This window comes from Bos grunniens, chromosome 28 (genome assembly GCF_055505025.1).
Source record: "Bos grunniens cultivar Pamir isolate PY7600 chromosome 28, Bosgru_T2T1.0, whole genome shotgun sequence".
Lineage (NCBI taxonomy): Eukaryota > Metazoa > Chordata > Mammalia > Artiodactyla > Bovidae > Bos > Bos grunniens.
In genome coordinates, this window is record NC_141192.1 from 20,914,064 (window position 1) to 20,926,739 (window position 12,676).

At 42.5% G+C, this 12,676-nt stretch overlaps 1 protein-coding gene and 1 long non-coding RNA gene across 5 annotated transcripts in view; one reads left to right on the forward strand and one right to left on the reverse strand.

The window, feature by feature from the left end:
- Window positions 1-12,676, forward strand: part of LOC147342994 (uncharacterized) — a 128,583-nt gene that overhangs the window by 103,877 nt on the left and 12,030 nt on the right. The window lies entirely within an intron of this gene.
- The window catches only part of KIFBP (kinesin family binding protein), a 56,593-nt gene continuing 50,752 nt past the window's right edge, over window positions 6,836-12,676 (reverse strand). Inside the window, exons 6-8 of one of the 3 annotated variants that reach the window (XM_086382697.1) lie at window positions 12,545-12,660; window positions 8,873-9,016; window positions 6,836-8,278 (exon numbers count right to left, since the gene is read on the reverse strand). In XM_086382697.1, coding sequence (XP_086238823.1) covers window positions 7,403-8,278; window positions 8,873-9,016; window positions 12,545-12,660 — 1,136 coding nt within the window. In that variant the 3' untranslated portion in view covers window positions 6,836-7,402. The remainder of the gene's footprint in view (window positions 8,279-8,872; window positions 9,017-12,544; window positions 12,661-12,676) is intronic. The other 2 variants (XM_086382694.1, XM_086382696.1) reach the window with 2 other exon arrangements.

Below are 12,676 nucleotides of genomic sequence, written 5' to 3' on the forward strand. Positions count from 1 at the left end.
CCAGCCACGCGCTTCCAGAAAGGGCTAGTGAAGGAGGGAGCACCCGTCTCCTGCCCACTGGGGTGAAAGAGCCTGGATCAGCCAATTGTCCGTCCTGTGTGGGGCTGCAACCCACAAGTGGGCCTCACGTACACCAGTGTATAGAAATCTGCTGCTTCAGCCCGTCCCCTGTGGGACTTCTCTTGGCAGCAGGAAAATAAAGGTGAGAATATTAGGAGGATCAGACTTCCAGTCACTACAGGATATGAGGTTTGAACCTGTATCCTTCTCATAAACCTCCAGTCAGTGGGGGGCCCCTGGACCAAGGTCTGCAGGGTACGAGCTAAGCCTCTCCCACCTCCGCTCGTCACCCATCAAGGTGAGCTGTTGCCGGCCAGAGGGAGCAGGTCTCACGAGCTGAGAGGAGTGATGCTACAGCTGCTCAGTCCACTCTTTCAAAAGGAGAGGACAGAGAGAAAAGTAGAGAGATTTCAGGAGAGGGAAAGGGGAAAGGGTGGTGAACGAAAAGGCACAAAGGCAAGGGAAAAGCACTGCCTGAGTGAGGGGACTGAGGCCCCAGGGGCCAGCGAGGAAGAGTTAACAAACTGAGGTGACTCTGAAGCAAGTGGTTCAGACTTCTGTCACCCATGTGGAAGCTGTGTTAGGTGTCCCAGAGGTGCCCAGATCCTTTCCTCAGTAGGGGTCGATCCCCACTTTGGGCACCACAGATTGTTACCAACCAGGGTTGTTGGTCTCTTTCATCAATAGAAATTGATCAGAAAACAGACTAGAAGTTCAGGAAAGGCTTTATTGGGGCCTTTGCTGAAGCAGAGGGGAGTAAGGACAGGCAACAGTTTCCCTTGCTTGCTCCCTGAAAAAAAGCCCACTTTTTATTACCTCGGTGTACAGTCACGAGTTGTGGTAATTAGTTGTAGGGGTAAGAGAAAGAACACAAGGCTCTGTGGCTCTGATAGGTCACTGCCTCTGGCCCAAGTTCTGTCCTGCTGCCAACACATCTAAGGGTTCTGCTGCTGCTGCTCCTGCTGCTAAGTCGCTTCAGCCGTGTCCCACTCTGTGCGACCCCACAGACAGCAGTCCAGCAGGCTCCCCCGTCCCTGGGATTCTCCAGGCAAGAACAATGGAGTGGGTTGCCATTGCCTTCTCCAATGCATGAAAGTGAATCCCAGAACCATGAACCAGCTTCATAAGGGGGAACCACTATTACCCTTCAGCAACTCCACACTAACAGGGATGAAAATAACAATGGAACAGCTTTGACTTGAGTTGAAGCAGACAAAACAGGATGAAAGAATCCAGCACTGCCAAGACGCCCAATACATTCGTGATAAGATAATAAAGACATGACATTGCCGTGACTCTACACTCAACCAAAACCAACATGGAATAAATAGATTATTTTTTCTTTTCATGGGAGGATTAGACATGCAACTGCAGCCACATTAAACTAAGTCTCAATATCCATTCTGCACCTTGTCCAACACAGAACAGGCAAGGGAAGCTGTTCTTTTTTAATTGAGGTATAGTTGATTTACAATGTTATGTTAATTTCTGCTGTAAAGTGACTCAATTATACACATATATACAAACTTTTTCATACTTTTTTCCATTATGGTTTATCCCGGGAGATTGGATATACTTCCCTGTGCTATAAAGTAGGACCTTGTTGTGTATCCAGTCTCAGTGTAATAGTTCACACCTACTCACCCCAAACTACCAGTCCCTCCCTCTCTCTACCCCAACAGCAACCACAAGTCTGTTCTATCTATGAGTCTATTTCTGTTTTATAGATAGGTTCATGTGTGCCGTATTTTAGATTCTACATATAAGTGATATCAGCTGGTATGTCTTTTTTCTCACTTCTTTCACTTAGTATGATAGGATCTAGTTGCATTCATGGTGTTGCAAATGGCATTGTTTCATTCTTTTTATGGCTGAGTAGTATTCCATTATAGTATTCCATTGTGTGTGTCTAAGCTGGCTTAAAGCTCAACATTCAGAAAACGAAGATCATGGCATCTGGTCCCATCACTTCATGGGAAATAGATGGGGAAACAGTGGAAATAGTGTCAGACTTTATTTTGGGGGGCTCCAAAATCACTGCAGATGGTGATTGCAGCCATGAAATTAAAAGACACTTACTCCTTGGAAGGAAAGTTATGACCAACCTAGATAGCATATTGAAAAGCAGAGACATTACTTTGCCAACAAAGGTCCATCTAGTCAAGGCTATGGTTTTTCCTGTGGTCATGTATGGATGTGAGAGTTGGACTGTGAAGAAAGCTGAGCACCAAAGAATTGATGCTTTTGAACTGTGGTGTTGGAGAAGACTCTTGAGAGTCCCTTGGACTGCAAGGAGATCCAACCAGTCCATTCTAAAGGAGATCAGTCCTGGGTGTTCTTTGGAAGGAATGATGCTAAAGCTGAAACTCCAGTACTTTGGCCACCTCATGCGAAGAGTTGACTCATTGGAAAAGACTCTGATGCTGGGAGGGATTGGGGGCAGGAGGAGAAGGGGACAACAACAGAGCATGAGATGGCTGGATGGCATCACCAACTCGATGGACATGAGTCTGAGTGAACTCCGGGAGTTGGTGATGGACAGGGAGGCCTGGCGTGCCGTGATTCATGGGGTCGTAAAGAGTCGGACACGACTGAGTGACTGAACTGAACTGAACTGACCACATCTTCTTTATCACTCCTCTATTGATGGACATTAAGGTTGTTGACATGTTCTGACTGTTGTGAACAGTGCTACTATGAACACAGGGATGCAAGCATCATTTTGAACTATAGTTTGTAGATACATGCCTAGGAGTGGGATTCTTGGACTATATGGTAATTCTATTTTTACTTTTCTGAGTGCCTTCATACTGTTTCTGATAGTGACAACTTATGTTCATTCTCACCAACAGTGTAGGAGGGGTCCCTTTTCCCATACCCTCCTACAGCATTTGTTATTTGTAACAAATGGCCAATGATGGCCATTCTGACTGCTGTGAAGTGGTACCTTATTGTAGTTTTGACTTGCATTTCTCTAATAATTAGTGATGCTGAGCATCTTTTCATGTGCCTGTGACTGACTGTGTCTCTTCTTTGAGAAATGTCTTTAGGTCTTCAGACCATTTATTGATTGTGTTGTTTTTTCTTGTTGTTGAGTTGTAAGAGCTGTTTGAATATTTGGGAGATAAAGTAGGGCAGCAGTTCTTAAGGTAGGGCCCAGGGAACCTCAGACTGGAGCATGATGTCCCATGAAACTATTTTCATGATAATATGACGTTACTTTGTTCACTCACACCGTCACAAGTGTACAGTGGGGTTTTCCAAAGGCTACATGACACGTTACATCACACCAATTATGAGAATCAACCTGTTTCTTATTCAGTCAGACATTATGTTTCAAAAATGTAAAGTATGTCACTTTTTCAAAAGTAAAGTTTTCCACTTTTTTCATAAAACTGTTTATATCCAGGGACTTCCCTGGTGGTCCAGTCGTTAATACTCGGCAATTCCACTGCACAAGCTCTGGGTTCGATCCCTGGTCAGGGAACTAAGATCCCACATACCACAGGATGCAGCCAAAAAAAAAAAAAAAAAAATCCAATGATTTATTAACATTAAATTATTAAAGTTTCCCAAAATTAGATTTCAAATAGGGTAAACACAGAAAGATATAACCTTATAACCTACATAAAACAAAAGCTCTCTGGCATCTTCTGTTTTCAGTGCAAAGGGGCCTTGAGACAAACAAGTTCGAGAACTACTAATCCAGGGCAACAACAAACCCTCAGAGAACAGCTGTCTCTGGGACCCTGCGCTCAGGAAAGCAGTCTGTGAAACAGGTTCTGTGAACAGTGCAGGCCAGGAAGCAGCCAGATTTTCTGCTGATAACTAAAGACAAAGTCTTAAAATATGAAAAGTCACTAGACAGCAAATAGTAAATAGCAAAGTATGTTGATGGTTACGAGGATAAAGACTGGTTTTAAGACCAGTGCCTGTTACAGTTGAATTTTACCTTTTAAAGTCAAGTTGAGTAACAGTTGAGAGGAGGAAAAGCTATCAGGGTTTAAGAGGCTGTGCCTTACAAATCATGTTCTAGAGTTTAGCACAACTAGCACACAAAAAGAGCTCAGTCAGTTAAGGAAACACCTGAATGACTATAAAAGGAAGTTATGACACTGAATAATGTTGAGAACAAAACGGCCATATCAAGAAAGGCTTATAACAGGGGGACTTGTTCTAGAGTCAGTTCTCATGAGGGTTGAAGAAATGAGCGGCCCTGAGATGCAGAGCCGTCTCACATCCCCAGTCAACCTCCCTCCCCTCTTTGCCTCCTCTTGATCCCTTCACTTTCAAGTCTGATTAAAGGAGGCCGTTAGCAATCATTCCCTCTCAAGTATCTTAATATCCTAAACAGAACTCTTTATTCTAACCCCACATCTCCCTCAGAGACATGTGTGTCTCCTGCACACTTCAGCCTAATACTGTTCTTAACTCCTTTCCCTCTCAGGCCTTCCACATAATCCTCTAGCATGTCCTGTGGTTCTACTTCCAAAGCACATTCTGAATCTATCCACTTCTCTCCATCCCTACTCGATCACCCTTGGATTAATCCTAATGGAATGTGGCTTGTCTCCCTGCTTCTCTTTTGGTGCTTCCCCCATCTCCCTACCGGAGAAGGCAATGGCACCCCACTCCAGTACTCTTGCCTGGAAAATCCCATGGATGGAGGAGCCTGGTGGGCTGCAGTCCTCGGGGTCGCTAAGAGTCGGACACAACTGAGCGACTTTACTTTCACTTTTCACTTTACTGCACTGGAGAAGGAAATGGCAACCCACTCCAGTGTTCTTGCCTGGAGAATCCCAGGGACAGGGGAGCCTGGTGGGCTGCCGTCTATGGGGGTCGCACAGAGTCAGACACAACTGAAGCGACTTAGCAGCAGCAGCAGCCGTCTCCTTACAGTCTATTCTCCCCCCAGGACCCAGATCAGTTTTTCATTAATATGCCAATCAGATCATGTTCTCCCTTAAAAAAAAAAAAAAAAAATCCACAAATGTTCCCACTAAGCCTATAATAAAATCCTAACTCCTTACCCTCATCTACAAAGTCCTCTCCCACACCTGCCCCACCCCATCTCACCACATCCTCTGCTGCAGTCACACAGGCCTTTCCTATCTTCTCAAATTCAAAACTCCTTCCTAAATTCAGTCCAACCTGAGGGCCTCATATTCTCTGGAATACTCTCCCAAAGAACACTGATTTTGCTGCTCTCTTCAGTCAGTTCTGTTCAGTCGCTCAGTCATGTCCAACTCTTTGCGACCCCATGGACTGCAGCACACCAGGCTTCCCAGTCCATCACCAACTGAGCTTGCTCAAACTCATGTCCATTGAGTCAGTGATGCCATCCAACCATCTCATCCTCTGTCGTCCCCTTCTCCTCCTGCCTTCAATCTTTCCCAGCATCAGGGTCTTTTCCAATGAGTCAGTTCTTCACATCAGGTGGCAAAGTACTGGAGCTTCAGCATCAGTCCTTCCAATGAATATTCAGGACTGATTTCCTTTAGGATTGACTGGTTTGATCTCCTTGCAGTCCAAGGGACTCTCAAGAGTCTTCTCTAACACCACATTTCAAAAGCATCAATTCTTTGGTGCTCAGCTTTCTTTATGGTCCAACTTTCACATCTGTATGTGACTACTAGAAAAACTACAGCTTTGACTAGATGGACCTTCGTCAGCAAAGTAATGTCTCTGCTTTTTAATATGCTTCCTGGTTTGTCATGGCTTTTCTTCCAAGGAGCAAGCGTCTTTGCATTTCATGGCTGCAGTCACCATCTGCAGTGATTCTGCCCTTTTAGCCCATTAAATTCTTATCTCAGTGTCACTTCCCACCTTTTCAGCAGCCTTTCAGGTCACTTTCACTAAACTAGCTCCACTTCCCATTAAATGTCAACCTAGCATTCTGGTTCCTTTTTAAAAAAATATTTATTTTATGTGGCTGTGCTGGTCTTAGCTGTGGCATGCAGGCTCTTTCAGTTGCAGCATACAGGATCTCTAGTTGCAGAGTGTGGGATCTAGTTCTCTGACCAGGGATCAAACCTGGGCCCTCTGAAGTGGCAGCAGGGAGTCTTAGCCACTGGGCCACTAGGAAGTCCCTCTGGTTTCTTTCTTAATAGCATTCATGACCTGAAATCTTCTTGCTTCTCTATTTACTTGCTCCATGAGAATAGGACCTTGTTGATCTTCATTATTGTATCCTCTAAGCTCAGAAAAACAAGAACAGTGCCTGACCCACAGTATTTAATAAGTATTAAATATTCAGTGAATCACACAATGCTGTTACATTCAAAGATCCACAGCCCCGCTCCCCTCCCGCTCCAGCAAACTGACCTCAAAGGAAAAGCAAGGTACTTACCACACACACATAAACATCACAGAACCTTAGGCTTGGCTCAGAACCTTAGGACTAGGTTAACACAGTGCTATTCTCTGTATCAAATTTTACAACTGATCTTGAATTTTGCACTATCAGAAGAGGAGCTCCATTTCAATCCTGCATCTACTTAAAATAACATATATTAACAATGTTATTATGTACAGATCTTTTTTCAACAAGGCTTTAAGGTTCACCAATACACTAGGATCCTCTGAGAAACTGAAGCCAGTAGAACTTTTCTGGTACATGGCAGTATTTCAGTAAGGATACTCAGTAAGATTTTACGTGTTCTCTCTGTACAACATTACCAAAGAAATATTCTTCTCTGGCTTCAAATAAGGTAATACTTTTGAAGTATCAAAAATAAACCAATTCTTGCAAGAAGACAAAAGAATAAATGGAAGCTTTTGTTAGTGAAACAAGTCAATTTATTGTATTTCCAACAAGGCCTTTTTTTTCTCTATAATGAAACATACTACAATATTTTACAACATAACTTAGTTTTTTAATATCTCAGAAAGGAAACTTTTTTTTTTTTAAGGAAAGTAAATATTTTGGGAAGAATAACTACAAGAAGTTACTTTTTCAATTTTAATACAGTAACAGTTTGCCCCCCAGGTATATTAGCCAGCATTTTTTCCCTTAACAAATCCATCAAGTAAATATTAGCCAACAAAAAACCTACTTTTAGAAAATGAGGCAGAAAAGGCTTATATTTAAATAGGAAACGAGCAATCTAAAATACCAATCACATGTCACTTAACAAGGCAATGTATTTACATAATTAGGTATAAATTATTAATTATGCTGATTAAGGTCCTAGCAAAGACTCAATTGGGCTGACTTATCTCCAGTTCAAACAGCACTCACCTGGCTATTAAGTTAAACATCACAATGGAACTGGGTCTGTTTAACTAAGGGGGAAAAATCTCCTCATTATTGCACATCTTCTGTCATTAGAAACAAGGATAATTAAGTCAGGGCCATCTTGGTTCTGAATCTCTCCATTTTTGTTGGAAGAAGACTTACCATCTCTTTACTAAGCTCTAGCTCAACTTCTATTTCCTGGGCAGCTTCAGGGTGCTTCTCACAGTAATCAACAATAAATTTGTAATGTTCCAATGATGTTGCCAAATTTTCTAGCTCTTTCTTGGGATCTGCAGTGATGATTTTGCCATAGAGGCGGGCAACTCGAAACTTAGCTAACATGGCAGGGCGAAGAACATCTTCCCCTATATGCTCAGGAAAGACTTTATTTGGGTCTCTCAGAGAGTCTAAGAAGAGCTGATAGTACTTTAGTGCTGACTTATTCAGATTATTGATTTTTTTCACAATGTGTGAATCAGGATCCCTCAGCTTGTCAGCTATGGCAACCTTCAGATCCATCATATCATAGTAAGCATGTGCAATTTCAAACTGAATCTGCCTGTTGACCAACAGGTAATACTGTGGATTGAGGTCCACGATCAGGGGCTCTAGCATAGCTATTCTGCGTTTATGCATCTTGCACCGTCTCTCCATGTCAGTTTCAAAGAATGCAAGCACCTTAAACAGAGCGCTGTGGTCTTGGACAACTTCAATATGGTCAGTGACATAACCATCAATCTGAAAGAACTCTTTTGCCTCAAAGACATAGTGCTGACCCGTTAAGAAAAGCTCTCTGGCTTCTTCAAAATCTAAAGGTCTCAGATAGCTCACTTTCTCTTCCACTGCAGAGATGGCATCACACAGTTCACCGGTTCCAAACTGCACAGCTTTTTTCCTAACACTTTCTTCCTCATCTAGTTCTTTTTTCCTTAAAGCTCTAAGTTCAGATTGTTTATCAAGATCAAGCTCTCCTATGTTGTCCTGAAAGAAAAAAATAAATTATGGTTAAGGAAGACGGACACTGACTTGTCTCCTGCTGTCAGTACTAAAGCAAATTTAAGATCCCCTGGAGAAAGGAATGGCTACCCACTCCAGTGTTCTTGCCTGGAGAAATCCATGGGCAGAGGAGCCTGGCAGGCTACAGTCCAGGGGGTTGCAAAGAGTCGGACAAAACTGAGCAACTAACACACAACAGTAAAGACAAGAAAACCCTCTTACTTCCCAATCTGGTGGAGGGAGGTATTATAATCACATCTTTTAGACACGCAGTTGTGTCCAGCTCTTTGTGACCATATGGACTGTAGCCTGCTAGGCTCCTCTGTCCATGAGATTTCCCAGGCAAGATTATTGGAGTGGGTTGCCATTCCCTTTTCCAGGAGACCTTCTCAACCCAGGGATCCAACCTAGATCTCCCACATTGCAGGCAGATTCTTTATCACCTGAGCCACCAGGGAAGCCCACATCTTTTTAAAACTCCTAGTTTTTTTTAATATGTATCTATTTTTTTTATTTGACTGATCCAGCTCTTAACTGTGGCATGTGGGATTTTTTAGTTTGTGGCAAGCAAATTCTTACTTGCAGGCATTCAGGATCTAGTTCCCTGACCCAGGGATAGAACCCAGGCCTCCTGAATTGGGAGCGTGGAGTCTTAGCCACTGGACCACCAGGAAATCCTGACTTCTTTCTAGTTATATTCCAAGTAATTAAAAATGAAAGGAACTAGGAAAAAAGTAAATAACACAACTAAACTGTTTATTACTTTCCTCTTTGGGGAACTAACTCATTTATAGTTACTCCTTCAGATAACACAAATGCATATGAAAACGGTAAGAGTAAGAAATATTACATACATGTAACACATTGTTAGTATAGATATTTTAACATTACAGTAAGGCTGAAATCTGTCTTAAAAATATTGCAAAGAAATTCCATTAATAGCATAATGTTTATGCTAAGTTATTTAATAAAATATACTACAGAGAAATGCTCTAGGTCTCTCAAAGATACTAAAATAAAGACAGTGTTAAATCTACCATCATAGTTAAAGTTATCTCCCCTACCTCCTGGGGCAAAAAAAAAAAAAAGAGGAAGGAACTAAGATGGTTGAAAAATAGTCAGTTCATTCTCTTCTTCCTGGACGATAAAATTAAACATCAGATAACCAGTGGTCAGCCCCAAAGCCAGCTCTTCTCTTCATTTGAAAAGTCTTCTCTCTAGATCTGCGTTGTTCAGAACAGAGTCATGTGCTGCGCATGGATGACTACTGAGCATTTGAAATGTCCAAACTGAGATGTGATCAGTGTAAAATAATATACACCCAATTTCCAAGACTTAGTACAAATTATAAAATAGTGCAACAACTTTTTAGTATTAATGACAAATAGAAATGAATATTTCTTTATATATTCTAGGTGGAAGAAATACAAGTTAAAATTAATTTCACCTGCTTTTTTCTTTGTCTAATGTAACCATTTCCCAGGTGGTGCTAGTGGTAAAGAACCCACTTGCCAATGCAGGAGATATAAGAGACATGGGTTCGATCCCTGGGTCGGGAAGATGCCCTGGAGGAGGGCATGGCAACCTGCTCCAGTATTCTTGCCTGTAGAATCCCAAGGACAGAGGAGCCTGGCAGGCTACAGTTCATGGGGTCACAAAGAGTTGGACACGACTAAAGCGACTTAGCACTGAGCACAATGTAGCCACTGGAAAACTTAAAGTGACATATGTAACTGGTTTTCTATTTCTGTTACTCAGCACAGCTCTACACAGGTGTCTCCATCTGTGCCCATGGTTGCCATCCACAGGAGAAGCACCCACAAATCTTCAGGTACACCGGGCTCTTATTAGGCTCCAGACCCATAACTAAAGCACCTCACACACCTCCTGCTCCTCTCAGGAGACTAGGACCCCTCATCCTCAATATGTCCACAATGGAACTCTCCCTCTTCCGCAAACAGGTTCCTATTCTACTCTTATTTTAGTGAAGGTCACTCCCTCGATCTGGACAGCCAGCCGATGCGGGAGAATCATCCTTGATGTCTCTCTCCTCTCTTAGCCCACACTTCGTGTCTATCATCAAATCCTTTCTGTCTTGCCCCCTAAATAACCTCTTGCACCCACTCTTTCCCACCATCTCTTCTGCCACCATCCTAGCCCAAGCTCCCTTCACATCTCACCCACACTGTTCCAGTGACCTAAGTAATCTTCCTCGTCCACGCCTGCCTTCCCTCAATCCTCCATTCTGCCACCTAAGTGATCAGTCCAAACCCTCCCGCCCCCCACCAAGGCTTCCAGTTATGGAAGGCCCAGCATGTTCCAGCCCTTTTCTAACTCGGCCTTCTATCACACATGCTCTCTCTGCTCCAGCCTCACAGGCCTTGCTCCATCATTTCCACCACCATGCTCCCTACACCTCAGCACTTTTCAACATGCTGCTTCAGCTCCTTGGAATGCTGTGCTTTTTCTCCAGTCTAGAAATTCCTACGAATTCCCAGAGCTTCCTTTGGATGTTACTTCCTCCCATTGTGACTTTTTTATATCTTGTGTCTCTCCTTTGTGGAACTTACTGAAGTTGCACTTCTGTATGACGTAAAAAACCAGGTCTATTTTTGTTCATCATAGTACAATGACTACTATAAACCTGTCAGAAATAAATACCTAAATTTGTTTATGTTATTAAACTTGAATTAAAGAAGGCTTTTCAGATAAGCAGATGACCAAAGGATGAAGCTAAGGTAACAGCCAGATTAAAGGAAATCTGAGTAATTTAGTGGTGTGGTCACTGTGTGAGTTTAAAACAAGCAGGTGGTAAATTCCAGTGCCCAGTCTGGAACGCACGGACTAAAGGAACGGCAAGCGTAAGCCACAGGGTGCTCTGCTCGACACGGTCACTTCAAATGTAGGCCCAAGCCTCTAAATCGTGTTTACTTACCTGCTTCCTGGCAGTGTCTTTATTTACACACTTTCTAGACTGCTTTCCGAGCAGAAGAATGCTGACAGATTTTCCAGGCTGCAGTTTCTCTAGACGTAAAACTCCCTAGTTCTTCTCCCCACACCCTTCCTTTTCCAAATATGCCTCATCTTTGCACTACCTCCAAAGTGCTCTCACCTTTGAAACACTCCTGCTTCTGGGGTTTTGTGGTTTGTTTGCTTTTATTTTGTATAGTAGTTTCACAAGGTTCTATATTTACTAGTAAAGCAGTTACACTTTAATGCATGTAAACAGAAGAGAGGCCTGACAACTCCTCCAGGAAAGTCTCCTGGAGAATATGCATCCAAATGATTTATTTTCCTCTGTAGTGTTAGTCTCTCAGCTGTGTCTGACTCTTTGTGACCCCAGGGACTGTAGCCCTCCAGGCTTCTCCGTCCATGGAATTCTCTAGACAAGAATACTAGAATGGGTTGCCATTCCCTTCTCCAGGGGAATCTTCCTGACCCAGGGATAGAATCTGGGTCTTCTGCATTGCAAGCAGATTCTTTACCATCTGAGCCACCAGAGCTCTGATTTGGAACTAGAATCCATTAAGTATGGATTAGTAATAGTGGTATCAACAATGATAGTTAACACTGATTGAGGACTTAGTTACCTCTTTCTGAGCCCTTTATACATATTTAACTCACAGGAACACTATTAAGTAATATTATTATCTCCATCTTACTTGTGAGGAAACTGAGACACAGAGAAGTTAACTGCCATGGAGACACAGCCACAAACTAACAGGGCTGTTTCCAGATACATTCATACTTAGATTTTTATCAATATATATATTTACTGTCTGAAGTATATAAAGATTAGTAAGATTTCCTGCCATCAGGTTGCTTCCAGTCTAAGAAGAGGTAAAGGAATAAGATAAGAATATGAATAAGAATAATACAAAGTCAAGTGACTTAGGGAGGGTTCTTGAGGGAGAAGAGATCTGTAGGCTTTAAGAATTGTATATACATTCAATAGTTTTTGAGCACCTGTTATGTCTAGAAATTGGTACATAGTATGAATATGATGAAGACTTCCCTCTGATGGGGCTTATGCTCTATCCAATGGCAAGTCTTGAAGGAAGAGGTGCTGTTTGAGACAGCCTTAATGGATGAGTAAGATTTGGATAGGCTGAGACAGGGAAAGCAAGAAACAAGCTTTCTGCATGCCACGAATAATACACATGCAGTGAGCCAATGAGCATACTTCCCATTTTAAGCTTTTACTTACATCCTACTGTTTAAGACAGAAAAGATCACTTTTGACTGTATTACCTGCATGGAAAGTTGGGCGTTCTGCATGAGAGTCAAACAGTACTTGATCCAGCATCTTGCTATTTCCCCTTTTCTTTGGTGATAAAGCTCTGGCACATCTCCTTCAGCTTCCGTAGCTAAAAGGTACAACGT